Below are 17,001 nucleotides of genomic sequence, written 5' to 3' on the forward strand. Positions count from 1 at the left end.
TGACGAGTAGAAATAAAGTACGTCCGCTCAAATGAGAGCCACTCGGAACGTGCGATTGGACACACTTACCGCAGGGAGCAAGTAGGCACGCGACTCCGAGCAGGTTCCTTGTAAACAACGCTGCGTTGCCGTCTCTTCCTTCTGAAGACTGAAGTGAACCTTCGTGTGCGTCTTGTAAATACAGAACTAAAACACGAACACCTCCTATTCAAAGTCTGTTGAGTCACTATTTAAATCAATTATACAAGATTCCAAGCTAGCTTCTAAGCCGCGATAATCACACTCTTTTGTCTTTACATGTTCGATATACTTTACTCAATGCTTTTATTGTTAATGTCATCAATCACAGTTACTATTAAATCGCGTACTTCTTGAACACTTTTATTTCCCAATGCATTTTCTCACCGGACATTTCTCTACAGTTCCAACTAAACGAATTCTATGGCAATGGTAGGGGGCAGTCGCAGTACAACATGGCCATATTTCGATGATAGTTCGTCAATTACATACATATTTTTTTCTGTCATGGCTACGTTTTATCTCTTGTAGCAGATGTAACTTTGTTGTTGGGACTGGCGAGGGCAAAGGGATGTTATTTTCACGTTTTAATGACATCTATTGTTGATCTAGTGGTAGGTACAGGATTAACAATACGGGAAAGGTATGGGGCATTAACCATAATAATGTTAGACGGTTCTTCCAGCCGTTTTAGCAAACATTCCTCAAACCATTCTTCAAATATTTTAGAATTCATAGTCCCGGGACATCACACATACTTTGGTGGGTAACGAATAGTGCTCCTGGAATGAAACCATTTCTTCCCCCCCGCATATAAAAATACTATTCGTTGTCCTTTACCTGAAGAAAAATTGTCATCACAATAACTTGACCCATCTGACCAACGACACTTTACTCTGTCATGGGTATCGTACCATGTTTCGTCTAAGTATACTTCTTCACAACTCAGTTGTCGATAATACTCTATATTCCGTAAATACGAAGACCGCCACATCCGTATTCGTAATGATTCCATTGCTGCTGGTTGAGGTCCATGAATTTTATATTTAAACCCCATTGAATGTAATAGTTCCATTAAAGTATTTCTTTGATACGGAAACTCATATTGGGTGCCTTGTGTTTTATTACGCATTGCATTGAGAAGTTTGACGTTGGAGCTATTTTATTTTTGATTTATATTATATGGAACACAAAAGCCACAATATGCATTTACGGTCTTCTGCCTTGTTCTGAACTAACTGTATTATACTTGCGGAGTCGTCTGAAACCGAATACCATATGAACTTGTTCTCGGAGCACCGACTTAGATCTGTCAACAGCGCTGGCGTACCAACAACCAGCCGCGTGCTTCAAGCCTGAAACACCTGACGCCTCCCGCTCAAGGTAGGTGCAAGCGGCTCAACTATAAGTTGGATGAGACACAGTAAACAAGCAATTCTTTCGTCTTCAACAACAAAATAATCATATCCCATTTCCTTTGGAAGTAGTATTCCTTCACGGATTTAGATTTTGCCATGTTCCAGTTCTTTTCAAACTGCAGTGCGTTTATATATTTATTTATTTAGTTATTTAGTCATCCACTTATTCATTTATTTGGCTGCAGTCCGTTACAATGCTGAATTACAGCTTTCACCTCCGGTCATATAGCTATCACTCACTTATTAACATTAAATTTACATATCGTTTTATTAGTAGTAAAACCAGTTAAGTCCAGTAATGCAAGTTTTGTAAAACAGGAATTTAATGCGCGAAAAATCATCATAAATTCTTCAAATATTGGTTTGTTTCCTACAACATTTCGGACTTATTTCATTTTAGTAGAATACAGACCACGGAAAGACATGTCGGGGACTGTACTTAACTTATTTCACACAAAAAGTGGAATTAATCGGTTTTACTAGTAGCCTAATAGGACGATATATACATAGGTAGATCTTCTTACAATATATGCACACATACACTTTAAAATTTATTTTACATGTCTTTTAACTTATTTATTTCCCTCATTCATTTTTCTCCGACTTTCCAAAGGTATATTCCTAAGGATTTTATTATCTGTTCATTTGTAATGCTTGATAGCGTATTGTGTACCTGCCGCCGCGAGAACGAATGTTGATGCAACCGAGCGTAACTAGAACGCTATGACCACACTGGTAGAAAAGGGAGTGGGGTAGAAGGGGTAAGAAGGCAGTCGCTCTGAGGAGCTACAGTTCTGCAGGTCTGAGTTACACAATGCTGTAAAAATAAATGTTTTGAAAAAATTACAGTAACAAAACAAGAAGATTTAAGCAAGAAATACTTCAAGTAAAAATGACTGACATGAATATAGACACTAGGTTATTGGGAAGCCACCCTGTGCAACTGAACTCAGCAAAAGAAAAAGATATGCGCAGTTTATTCAAATTCCTGGAACCAAATGATGTTGCTTGGTACGGAGAATTTTTCCTGCAAACCAGAAGTGAAAATGGACAAGGAGCTACTGATGGTGAACTAAATCTTAATGATTAACTTCACTTCCTGTTAAAAAAAGAATAACTTATGTTCCAAATTTCATACAAAATGATTTATGTTCACATTTTGTTAAAATATGTTTAAGATTTTAATTTTTGTGTTCTGTTTACGTCTAAGTCGTATTTTTGTATTAATATAGGCCTACTGTGTAACATAACAATGTAATACTTCTATATAAAAGGGGATCGTGAACAGCTGTTCTCCATAAAAAGAGCCCATATAAGCATCACTTCGAACATCATTACCTATATGAAAACTGAAAAAAAAAAACTTAGTTTATACCCTAGATCATATATGTAACAGATAGGTCATCGCTATGTTAAAATCATTTGCACTTTGAAGAGAACAACCGCCAGGATCGCCACCCGTCCGCCGTAAACGAACACGAGATGGCAGTACAGTCCCTAATGCAATTCAAATGGGAATTATAACGTGACTCGTTACGTAACAACTAGATGGCAGCGTAGTAAACCTGACAAAAGTTGTTAACGTCAAAGCCTATAAGGCCGACCTATCTGGGGTGTATAATAGGAAAGAGTATTTTTTGTATAATGTTGCAACGAGTAAAAAAGTAATATATAAAAAGTTATGCATAGTTTAATTCTTTATTCCTGTTTCTCTCAAAAAATGGTCCCCTGTCATAGGCCCCTATTACATAGAACTCCTCAATTGTGTGTGTTATGTTTACATTTCCTGTTGTATCACATATTCCTCTCATATGCGAACTGCCTTTCTCCAGGAAATAACGTTTACAGCGTTGTCAGTTTGCATTATGTTTTAAAAATTGTTTGCAGAACTAAAAGTTACCTTTGTTCGAATCAAATTTCTGCACATTTAAAGAACAAACTAAAATTCATTCAATCATATATCATCATAATGCACTGCTCTCTTAAATTGACTGAGTTGCCTATAATGAGAATTCAATCAATGGCTTTCCCAAAACACGCTAATGTTTCATATAAAACAATTGTTTTTCCTCAAAAAGGAAGTAAAAAGATCAAAATCATAAAAAAACTTTTTTTTTTAAATATCTCAAAGAATAACCCCCCAAAATTAACAACATTATTTACGGATAACCCAATATAGTGCTGTCACGTATATTACGCATTCAATTTAGTTCCTGATAATTGATAACATGCGCACAATATCGAATTCTCTTGCCTCTTTATAATTATATTGTTTAATATATCGAAATGTGCAGATCTTCAATCTACAATAATTTATCAAGGTGACGCTACAATTTGTCTTAAGAAATAATGGTTGATCCATGTTTTCCGACTGATGGCATGGGCTCCACCCAGTGGGTGCGGTCCAGGAAGTAAAAAAAAATCCATTCTAAGATAGGGACAGTTAAGTGCTTTTGTTATCCGTCTATCTAAGACCAGAGGACGTCCTATAGATTCCAGAAGAATTTTGGCAGGAAGTTTAGAAGAAGCCATTGCAATAGTGTGAAGAAAGATGCAGGGGAAAAAACTACTATTTCATATTATACAGAAATTTAACACAATTGTATAAATTGAATAAACCAAGCATAGTTTCGTGCATAACTTAAAACAGATCTAATATTAAATTTCCCTCAAAATCAAGTAGAACTATGGTCTGTCCAAAACAACTTGCGACTTGACAAATGACGTCTTTAGCATGTTACCATGGCAACCATTCAAATCAACCAATCACAAGAGACGCGTAACCATGGTAACGGGACGGTGTTGCCGTGTCTATGTTTACATGTTGCACGTAAATCGTTGTGATGTATAGAGAGTCGTAAAGCAAGTAGTCAATGTAAATAATTTTGTTTTTACTATGATTTACTGTATTATTGTAATTTCAACCATTCATTCATTCATTCATTCATTCATTCATTCATTCATTCATTCATTCATTCATTCATTCATTCATTCATTCATTCATTCATTCATTTATTATTACAGACATGGAAATCCTACACATACAACCCAAAAACCAAAAACTCAACACACTAGAACACTACCGAGTAAATGACGCTATAGATAAATTGAACGAAGACATTTACTCGATTGTGACATGGACAAAGAAACTCCATCTTAAAATCAATCCTGGAAAGACGGACCCAAACGGCAAACCGACGTTGTAAAACACCTTGACATTTCCCCCGTTAAAGTAAGTACAGTGCATATCCCTTTCAGTTCTTCAGAAAAAATCTTCGCATTCACATGGATAATAATCTCACCTGGGACATGCAGATCACAGAAACCTGCAGAAAAGTATATTCTATTATCCGTGTGCTAAAAAGGATAAATGTTCATCTCCCCTCTTGCTTAAAAAAGACCCTTGTGCAGACACTTGTATTTCCCTATTTTGACTATGCTGACATTTTACTGACTGACCTTTCCAGCGACAACAAAACGAAACTTCAACGTCCTCATAATTTGTGTGTACGTTTTGTAAGCAATGTTCGTAAATATGATCATATCACCCCATCCCTGGAAGCAATAGGTTGGCTTAAACTAGATAAGAAAAGAAATTTACATTCACTTCTCTTTCTCTTCGAAATTTTGAACACTTCTATTCCTTCGTACCTGTCGTCTCGCTTCACTTACCTTTCTTCCCACCATAATCTGAACACACGCTCTCGTCATGAAACAATACTAACAATACCATCCCATCGCACCTCCTCATACTCATCTTCTTTCACAATAGCTCTGCTAAGACTCTGGAATTCGCTACCTGCTAGCATCAGGGACTGTCGAATAAAATTGAATTCAAACGCAAACTTGGGTCTACTAGGCACTTGGTCAGTAATTGATTTCTTGTAAATAGTTCTCTTAATCTATCACAAAATATTTCAATATCCAGTAATTTCATCACTATACAATTTTGTTTTTCTATGATAAATTATCTAGCTTTAATTAGTGAGGTAATATTTTCGTACTTTGATTTTTATTGTAATTGTAATTGTAAATTTAATACTAATTGTAATTTAATTTATAATTGTAATTGTAAATCTAAAACTAATTGTAATTTTATTCTTCATATTATACGTAGTTGGAATCTCCTGGAAGAGGGGCAGAGAAGGCCTGACGGCCTTATCTCTACCACGTTAAATAAATAAATACTAAATACTAAAATATTAGAACAATATGAAATATACAGACACACTAAAAAACACCCTGATCAAAATCACAATACACAGATCAATTTCAGAACACACACACTATTTGACACCACATTTCAACACTTTCAACAATCGAACGCACCCACACAACAGGCAGCGAAGTTCGAGTTGACGCCGCGATCTTTGAGGATGGTGTGAAGAAGCACCGAAACAGCTATAAGCCGCACATGCTTACGCAATTAACACGAGTAAAATCGCCATTTAATCAATTATTTATAATTAAATCGATAATAATACTCAACTACTATATACAATATAATCATATTACAGAACATAACAGTAAATATGATACACATAAACTGTAAATTCTCTATAAATTCAATATATGCAATTAATTCATTTAACGAAATCAACTCCGTTACAGTGAACAAAAACATATATTCTGAGATTATGAAATTCATATCTTTTACTATAACCGCCAGTAAAAATTTGTCTAAGCTAAGAAAATGTTCTTCCTACGTCACATGACGTTACTGGGACAACATAATAACAAAAATCAATAAATAAATTAGCAATATTTACATTTTACACAATATATAAAAAATAATTCATTTTTCTTCAAAACCTATCCCGTTTCAGTAAACGAAAAGATATATTCTGATGCTATGGAATGCAAATCTGTTACGAACATCACATAAAATTTGTTTAAACAAAGATAATGTTCTTTCTACATCATTTAACGTTATAGGGGCATATTTATAATACATTACATCAGTGATGTCAAAGCAAGCGCATTTTTCTGACCTTGACGTCGTGTGCGAGCATCAAGCGCTAAATATGGAAAGAGGAAGGGTTGTGTATATGAATAAGGAACCTGTTGGATTAAGAAAACAGTGGTGCACAAACTTCAAACGGAACGTGAAATTTTATGTTGTTATTTTTATATGGCTTCTTTCTGTTTGATATTATCTATATTGTCTGTAAGACAAAAGTACTAATACCAATTTCTTAATATTGCAGTTGTGTTTTAAATGTTAATAACATAATAAAGAGTTAAGAAGGAATATTCACATAAATTCCATAGTAGTACAACTATGCTGTACTAAATGGATGAAACACATCATTCATAAAGAAAGTGATATCCCAAAAAAGAGACTGAGTATGACATAATAAGTTGGAATTGATACTGATGGTACCTTTAGCCTTATAAAAGTAATCAATGAACTAATCAAAACAATATTACAGTACAAAGCAAAGTTACCTAGATGCTATGTATGTTTTAAGTGTAACTAATATTCAATAACAAACCTTTTTATCGCATTATGCTTTTAAGGTGATATTTGTGAGCAACTTCCTATCATCAGAATAGTTTTATTTTCCCTGGCAGAGTTAAGGCCATCAGGCCTTCTCTTCCACTCAACCAGGATCAAATCACATACAGAAAAATACATACCGGTATACAAATATTAACTTATCAGAATATTAAATTATTTTCTCGAAATCTGCTGAAGCTATAGAGCTGACATTTTTACAACACATGGGCATGTATCTTTTGCTTATGATGTAACAGTAGTTGCTTTGTTAATTCATTTCCTTACAAACAATTTCCATGCGAATATTTTCAAAATATTATGTATTTACGGTTTATTAGATTTACGAAAAAATTCTGTAGGGGAGAGTCGGGTAGTATCGGACGTCGGGTAATATCGGACAGTGAGTTTATTTCATCTTACCACACGATGATAGTACCTGATTGACATGGTTACGTTTCTGTGATGTCGCATAGAGAAACGTAAACATGTCATTCAGGTACTACCACATGGTGGTAGATGGAAGACACGCACTGTCCGATATTACCCGACGTCCGATACTACCCGACTCTCCCCTAAGGCTACTAAATAAATAGGTCTATACCTGAAAATTTCACTTTTCTATTTAAAAAGTTGAGAAAACATTTCTTTTGGATAAAAAAAATTAAACTTGTGAAAAATGAGCATTAAAATTAAAAGTTTCATTCTTATAATGCACTTAAATTTCTCAGACAGATGTAAAAATTACCATGGATACAGTTTTAATTAGTTCTCTTCCCTTTATCTATTGAATCAGTGCTGGCCATCCCTGAATATAGCACGAACCAAGCGGCATATACTACTTCTTTCGTCTGTCTCTTTCCTTTCCGCTGTAAAGCGCTCAGGCTCTCCTGGGCTCTAAAGCGCGCGCTTGCTCCTATGGGCGTCAACTGACATGACTGCATTACATAATTATTATTTAATGAACTCATGCGTATCAGGAGTGGATCAGACAGCACGTTTGCACATCTCCTTTTTATGTTAGGTTAGGTTCTTTTCAAACTGAAATGACGAGTGAAGCGTAGGACAGTTAAAATTACTCTAACCTAACCTTTTTATGTTAAGTTGGGTTAGGATAGGTTAGGTTAGGTTAGGTTAGGTTAGGTTAGGTTAGGTTAGGTTAGGTTAGGGTAATTTTAACTGTACGTTTCACTCGTCATTTCAGTTTGAAAAGAACCTAACCTAACATAAAAAGGAGATGTGCAAACGTGCTGTCCTGATCCATTCCTTGCGTATCTGCTTGCAATTCTACCCCGCTTTTGCATCCACGTGACGTAACAGATGTACCAGAAGAAACTACTCGATCCGCTGTACGTTTGGGATCAGAAATGCGCTGTCTGACAAGTCATAAAAATGTCCATATGGATTTAACGAGATTTGGGATCACACTCTGCAATTCATGGTGAACAAAGACGTCGTTGCATCACATTTTCTAGGCTTGCACCCATTTTCGTGCTATAATTTCAACGATTTTCCATTATCAACTCATTATCATCGCCTGCCACAAGAAAGTACTCGAAATTGATGATGTACAAATGACGATTCACATGTGAACAACTTCTTCAGCTAAAACAGATTAACCCAGAGAAATGCATAATTTCCCTCCGCTGCCCGTGCACACAAACGGAAGGCAGGACCATGTACACAACGCCGGAACTAGCGTGACGACGGGGCAGCACTACAATCGATATGTGTGACGTCTACGGAAACTCAAACTTTTACAGCACGCCTTTCTTTTATCAGCGATAGCTGTTCAGTTCGTGCATTCTCGTCAGAGGGGCTTTAGTTTAATATCTCCTGGAATAGCAAAGAGGATAGTCGGCTCCGAGATGTGTCTATATGTATGTAGTCAACCGCAATGGAGCAACAGTTAGCATGCCTGACTGTGAAATGAGCGGGACCCAGGTTCAAATCCTGGTTAGGACAAGTTACCTGTTGAGGTTTTTCCGGGTTATTCCCTCAGCCCCTCAAGACCAAATTCTGAGTAATTTTCGGCGCTGAACTCTGGGCTCATTTCGCTCAAATTATCACCTACATCTCATTCACACGCTAGATAACTTTAGCAGTTGAAAAAGCGTCGTAAATTAACCAATTAAACTGTATGTATGTATGTATGTATGTATGTATGTATGTATGTATGTATGTATGTATGTATGTATGTATGTATGTATGTATGTATGTATGTATGTATGTATGTATGTAATGTTTGTATGTAATGTATGTATGTAAGTTATGTAATTTAATGTATGTATGTAATGTATGTATGTATGTAATGTAATGCAATGTAATGTATGTATGTAATGTAATGCAATGTAATGTATGTATGTAATTAATGTAATGTATGTATGTGTGTATGTATGTATGTAATGTAATGTAATGCAATGTATGTGTGTAATTAATGTAATGTAATGTAATGTATGTATGTATGTAATGTAATGCAATGTAATGTATGTGTGTAATTAATGTAATGTATGTATGTGTGTATGTATGTATGTAATGTAATGTAATGTAATGCAATGTATGTGTGTAATTAATGTAATGTATGTATGTATGTAATGTAATGCAATGTAATGTATGTGTGTAATTAATGTAATGTAATGCAATATAATGTATGTGTGTAATGTAATGTAATGCAATGTAATGTATGTAAGTATGTAATGTAATGCAATGTAATGTATGTGTGTAATTAATGTAATGTAATGCAATGTAATGTATGTAAGTATGTAATGTAATGCAATGTAATGTATGTATGCATGTAATGTAATGCAATGTAATGTATGTGTGTAATTAATGTAATGTAATGCAATGTAATGTATGTGTGTAATTAATGTAATGTAATGTATGTATGTATGTATGTATGTATGTATGTATGTATGTATGTATGTATGTACAGTATGTATGTATGTATGTACAGTATGTATGTATGTATGTACAGTATGTATGTATGTACAGTATGTATGTATGTATTTTTTTACTGTATGCTCCGTTACATAGTAACACTACATACAATTCTTGAACTACTTTAAACTCTTTGAATTATAATTAGGGTTAGGATTACGAATGAACTATTTCGATTACAATTATCATTACAATGTATGTATGTATGTATACGTACGTAAGTGAGAAATTTAGGGAGTTCCTCGAAGAAAGTTTAGACCTTGTATCTCCTCCTATTCCCATAAAATATTTCTATCATATTTTACACTCAAATCCTCTTTTTGAGTATAATGGTACGTCATCTTAAGTACACCAATAAAGTTTATGTCTCCAAAGTTCCAGAGAGATGTCTTTTATCGATATCAACGTAATCTAATGACGGTCGCTTCGAGATGACATGTGTTTTTAAGTAAACTAAAATAACTTGTATGTCAGCGGCCTGAAGAGGTTTTACACTCAGAGGACATGATTCCTTTCCCCAGAAAGAGAAAGAAACGTTCTCTGGTAAGCTTCATATTCCATATTTACTTTGATTGAATTTCCTGTTTTTTTTTTTTTTAACTTCATATGATTTTCGCTTTCACTTCGAAGAAAATGGCTGAATATGTCATTTTAATGGTGAAAATATTTATGTCCTCATGATAATATCTGGATTCATATATTTCATGAAAAATAAAGCTGGAGGTGAATTTCACTAGAAGAGTAGGCCTATATGTAACTATAAATTACTATAATAAACAGAAATGAGAAATTCAATGAATCTGATATAGATCGCCTCTTCTCATGGTACATTTTCATTTGTATGAGCTGACAGACAAGAGTTATTTCAAATTATTATGCCAATGCTATTATTATTATTATTATTATTATTATTATTATTATTATTATTATTATTACTATTATTATTGTTAGCCTATTATTATTATTATTATTATTATTATTATTAGTGCTTTTTTTCTGGAGAAAAAGGTGGCGGAAGTCTGTGTAGAACATATAACAGCGGAAGATAGATGATCACTGTCCAGTACACGGGAATTTTGTCGTTTATAACCTTCTTTTTCGTCCAATTTTAAGACTTTCAAGGCCTAATTGGAATTCAAACAAAAATTATGTTAGGATCGCCGTTCCGTTAGAAAGAAGCACTGATTAATATTATTATTATTATTATTATTATTATTATTATTATTATTATTATTATTATTACAAACGATCAGGAATAAAACACATCAATTTTAATTGCAATTGTGGGTTGGTGGAATTTCAAAATGGAAAATAAGTCTTTGCTTTTCTCAGTGTGACATTCTCTCTTAGAAAGAAAACGATGATAATGTAGATCCCAAAACATGGAAGTTAGACTATGTGATAGTCTTTAGATATACGCGTGATTTCATCACCTGAACAGATTTAAATGTGCCTTCTTTCTTTTCTGTATTGAGGAATATACAGAAAACTTTACAAGTTTTCAGGATTAGGCTTCCGAGTATTTTGTGTATCACGGTGGATTACACAACTCATATAGTCACTTGTTTTGTTAATGTAATATGAAGAGTTAGGGTAAAGTTAATAGTCTATCTTGGGCCCAATATTTAAATTCGTGCGATTGGACTTACAAATTGTTACAATACTTTACGATTTTGAGTTGTAATTATAGGAATAGTGTGTGCATCGACTTTGATAAAAACCGGTTTACACACGCCCTAGAAGAGGATGACTGTCCAATGAAGGAAACATAGTAGGAAAGTGAGCAATCTCTAATTCATTTTCGATGCTGTTGTCGATATTGCATTGATCGATCTGAACCTTAACACGTAATTTGGTCATTTGCGAAGTAAATACTCAGTACATTACCTACAAGTTTATACAAAGAGGATTGATTATAACGGATACTACTAGTGTTCCCAACCTGCATTAAGTAAACTTCTGTAGTCTTTAGAAAAAAAAATTGGTACATATACCAGGATACTTTATACAGAGACATCATTTTATTTTTACTAACATTTTTAAAATTACCTTGGCTATACCTCTGGATCAACGCCGTTTGCTACCCCCTTCCACTACTGGAGTTCGATGATACTGGCGTAATATATAAACAAATCATTTTACTAGGTATAGGAGGAAAGAAAAGTAGTTCATCCATTTACGTAAACTAGGAAATATAGCGCTTTTGATTTTGATCATTTTCATTAGGTTTTTGTTTAATCAAAATACAGTACAGTATTAACAATGAGTGTTTTTACTCACGAACTGAGCTGTCCATGCGGACGTATTCATTATGCAGTGTATATTATACTGTCTACAGCACATTAGCCTACAATATAGAGAATGAAGTTAAATAAAAAAATAATCATAATACGGATATTTAAACGCAATGTTTAAAATTGTGGCCGTTCATTTCGATACAGGCTTCAGTTCTAATGTGCACATTATCGCACTATAGACTATTGTACCTAATCCCAATTACCAGTTTCGTCCTTCGTACTAGTAACTCATGTTGAAATAATTCTGTACCTACTCTATAAAAGAGTACCTTACGTACTGTAAATTCAATCTTCACTTCTGCTCGACCCGAAAAGATAAAATTACTCAGACATACTATCTACTATCCCTCCAAGTGGTTATGTCGTAGGGTCGTAGAAAGGGAGGAAATCACGTGGCAGTTAATTACTTAACGAGGCCCTTTTATTTAAGTTATTTTAAACAGTTCTATAATATTACATAGACGTCCAATTCCCAACAGAAATTAATGTTCTGAGAAAAGAGCTAAGACAGCCCAGCCACTAGCTGGCGAATAAAAGCTGGTGGGGGAAACCGGGATGCGACATAGGCAAACGGACGACAGTACCTGTGCGAAAATGATTCAATATTGAAAGCTCTTTCGTCACTGGAAAACGCGAACATATTTTTGGAACGTACTGTTTACTATGACCGTAAGGATACTATGATTGTATATGCGGTCTTGGATCTGTGTGGAGGACGGTTGAACTTCATTAGTTGAAGGGGTGGGAGTGGAGTACATTCAAAAACTCAGGGAATATAAAAATTGAATTAAAAATAAAATGATGTCCCTGTAATATATTTCTATGGTAACACAAGACAAATCTAGAAGCTGTAAACTAAAATATAGGAACTATGGCGGAAGAAATTCGCTTCACAAAATCAGAAAGAGGCTCTGACAAATTAATATATCTTGACTACATGTACACGAGACTTAGAGAAAATAAGAATGGAGTTGTTTGGCGCTGTGACATGCGTGGCGGGTGTAATGCAACAGTCACGTTATCAGAAGATGGAAGCAATGTCGTCAAAGAACCGTCTGAACACAAGAATCATTCTGCAGACTGGGGAAGGATTAAGGCAAAGGAATGTGTAGAGAACATGAAGGCAAGGGCGGGAACTTCCCGAGAACCAACGTCTGTCATGATTCAAAATGAGTTACAGCGTATTGTAAGCGAAGCCAATGTGAATCTACCGAAGAAACCATCTATTAAAAAAACTGTGCGCCGTGCCAGGAAGCTGCTCCTACCACCTGAACCAAGAAATATTGACGAACTGAACGTTATAGCCGACAGATACACTAAGACCGTACAAGGAGAAAGGTGGTTGTTGTATTTTGAACCGGAGGACAACGTGAAACTTATCATATTTGCCACTAATTCACGTTTAAATAAATTCTTACGGTCCCATTTTTGGATAATGGACGGTGTGGCAAATTGTCTATCTGCGACGAATTGTCCCTATTACCAATTTTCTGTGGCAAATTATCCCAGTTACTAATTTTCTGTGGCAAATTATCCCAGTTACCAATTTTCTGTGGCCAATTGTCCGGAACCGAATACTCACAAGGGAAGAGTTTCTGTTCGAACAGGAATTTCGTATCCAAAATTTGTATACAGGCCCATCTTTACATCTCTCTAAAGCTCCCAAAAGCATTCGTTTGTGTAATGTGTGGTTTGTCTGTTAGAGCACTGTATAAGTTGAGGGGTGGGGAGAGCACTGCACAAGTTAAGGGGACGGGACACCTTACCCTACCTTAGCCTAGAAACTAGTGCGAGTGGTAAAATGTCTGAAGCCCATTTAAGAACATTTTCTCCAACGTTCTGTCTGAAAATATTGCAGCTAATCAAAAATGTTCACTGTTGTGTGAGTCATTGAATACGCACAAGGACGCAATCTTAATAAATGAATCATTCCAAGCCTAGGACATGGAATGTATGATCATTACACCTAAAAAACTAAATATATCCAGCCTCTGGATATCTCTTTCCTTAGACAATACAAAATATATGCTCGGAGGATAACAGATTGCATAAGGACTCTTGCTGATAATCCAGAACTTAACTTGGGAAATCGAGTGTTTATAATGAAAATGCACTCTGTTATTCATAACCAGTTGTCTGCTCCAGTGTACCGTCCTATGCTTCAATATCCCTGCCAGTCTGCTGGTTACGTGAATCCTGAACAAGTCTCGGACTTCAAAAATGTAATTCAGGTGGCATTTGATTTTTCAGCACTGGAGTGTGGTTCAGGAGATTGTTCAGGTGTTGCTTCTGCGTGTTGTGCTTATTGCTCTGCTCCATGCTGTTTCATGCATTTTATAGAGAATCCTCATGTACATGTTTAAAGAAGTGTATTGACCAATACCAACCAAACGGAGAGTTACACAAATGAATGCTTTTAGGGTTTTCATCACCATTTTGAGGTAAGTCTCTGTACAAATTTTTAACCAAAAATTCCTGTTCGAGCCGAAACCCTTCCATTGTCAGTACATTACCTACAACTTTATACAAGGAGGATTGATTATAACTGCTGCTACTAGTGTTGCAAACCTGCATTAAGTGAAATTCGGTAGTCTGCAGAAAAAAAAGTGGTACATACACGAGGGTATTTTATATAAACCGAAAATGTTCACATCTCAATAATTGACAGTATATCGATGACTAATAGCACAAAGGTTGTATATTCAAAAAATAAAAATCTATAATTTTGATACCAGTTGACTTGTCTTGGTGTAATTTTCATTCTTGTCCTTCCTTGAACAAAATACCATAACATTTATGACAAGATAAAACCCCAGGATTGCCTGCTCTCAAATACTTTTTTTTTGTCATTTCCGACAAACTGTGTTTTCTGGACATAGCACCTTTGAATTCTTAACCATCGATGTCATTATAATAATAGAGCTGCCAAACTTTTACGTGTCGTCATTATTGCTTAGTTTATCGTTATTGTGTCGCATCTCTCAATGTCACCATTTTCACAATTTTCTTCATTGCCGGTGATGTCTCTTTAAATATCTTAAAGTTCCGCAGTTCACCCCATAGATTGAAAGGTAAACTACATGACCCCACTCTAACGCGTCTACAAATTCACAACAAATAGCGTAATTAATTTCACCAGTGACTAGTTGCGGAATTCTCTCTGACTGGTTTGAAAATTTTCATTTGGTTGATGAATAAAAATTATCTTCACATTTGATCACCTTCTTGACAAATATTAGAGATTACGAACATATATGGAATGAAAATTTTCTTGTTGACAGTTATGTAAAACGCCTGTAATTCAAGATGATTTTTTTTTTTTTTTTTTTTTTTTTACTGTTAGTTGTACCGATTTGATTTTATAATTGGTGTATACAGTATATATATAATTATAGTGTTTAGTATTTATTTATTGCTACATACAATACAAAATAAATATATTGTTGACGCAGCGCACATCCCTTTGAACAAGCTCGTGTTTCGGGGGCGGTTCCTATATTAGTAACTATTTTGTACTAAAAGGAACATATTAAAGATTGCTTAAAACTACAAAACCAATACAATTACGAAGATAAAAGTAGAGAATCAAGTCAAGAACAGAATACTTATAAGTAGACTTCGTGGAATTGCCACGAGAATCGCAAGATTTACTGCGAACGCGGTATAGACTGTATGAGAAGGGGGCGTGCAACGGATGGAGTATGCCTCTGATGTAAACACTGAGCAGTATACTGCGGTTACAATAAAACCTGTATCCTGCATTCAAGAAATATAATGAATGATCATTGCAGTAGGAAATGTCTAAACATGTAAATACACGATTATTTTATAGTGAGATATATTAACTCTTAAAATGTAACGTAAGATACTCACATCATCCTTGAATATGTGCATTGCAGTGAAGAGTTACGTACATTTTTAGCGACTGCAAAGTAATCTCCTCCGATGGTCAATTAAACAGTTTTTATATTGGGAAAATGTACGTTCAACATCACACGATGTAATACGTGCATATTTGAAGAACGGAAAATCACTACTTTTTAGTACACCAACTTCAGGCATCTTGTCGTGACCTCATGGTACATCATTTACAGTACGAAGTAGTGAATAGGCAGAATTTTTAGCAATAATGTTTCTCAACATACATTTTACTTTTTCTGAAATTAGTGAATTGTTATTTTGGATAACGGTTTGTGATACTTTATCCACTATATTAGACGATTCTAAAAGGGTGATGCTTTTGGACAAGATTTTAAAATTAGAATCAATGAACAGAATATCTTCCAATAGCTGTTCAGAAGGCAATGATTTTACAGCTGCAACAGCGGAACTGTCTGTGCTATCCAATGCATCAATTACCTCCATTATTTTGCTGTAATGTTCTGCACAATAATTAACAACATCCAACCACGTTCCCCAACGGGTCAAGACTGGCTGCGGGGGTAAGAGTATTCCAGGGGCAATTATTTGGAACAGCAACACTCTCATTGTAGTATGTTTGATTGAATTCTTGTCTGCACTGAACAAATGTTAAGCTTTGACTATTCCAGCCACAGTAATGCAAAAACAAGTGCTTACATAGGTATACATTAGCTGTAGCTGCTCTATCTATTTCAACTGGTCACATCTCTTAACATGAACTGCTTATACTACGAGACCGGGCGGTCGCTCACCTCCTCTATACTACCGTACATCGGCAACCTGATTGCATGCTGCGTGTGACAATTCAACGAAGTCTACTTATAACTAAATAAATATTGTATTGAAATTAATGAAAATAAAAAGAGGAAAAACAAGGACATAAATACTAAATAATTCGCTTAATTTTTTCTTA

General features: G+C 35.0%; 1 protein-coding gene across 1 annotated transcript in view; it reads right to left on the bottom strand.

Annotated features, from left to right (window-relative positions):
* LOC138712640 (voltage-gated inwardly rectifying potassium channel KCNH6-like) overlaps positions 1-17,001 on the bottom strand; it is a 352,191-nt gene that overhangs the window by 5,194 nt on the left and 329,996 nt on the right. The window contains exon 9 of the mRNA XM_069844606.1: positions 70-186. Within this exon, the coding sequence (XP_069700707.1) occupies positions 70-186 (117 nt within the window). The remainder of the gene's footprint in view (positions 1-69; positions 187-17,001) is intronic.

The sequence above is a fragment of the Periplaneta americana genome, chromosome 13 (assembly GCF_040183065.1).
Source record: "Periplaneta americana isolate PAMFEO1 chromosome 13, P.americana_PAMFEO1_priV1, whole genome shotgun sequence".
Classification (NCBI taxonomy): Eukaryota; Metazoa; Arthropoda; class Insecta; order Blattodea; family Blattidae; genus Periplaneta; species Periplaneta americana.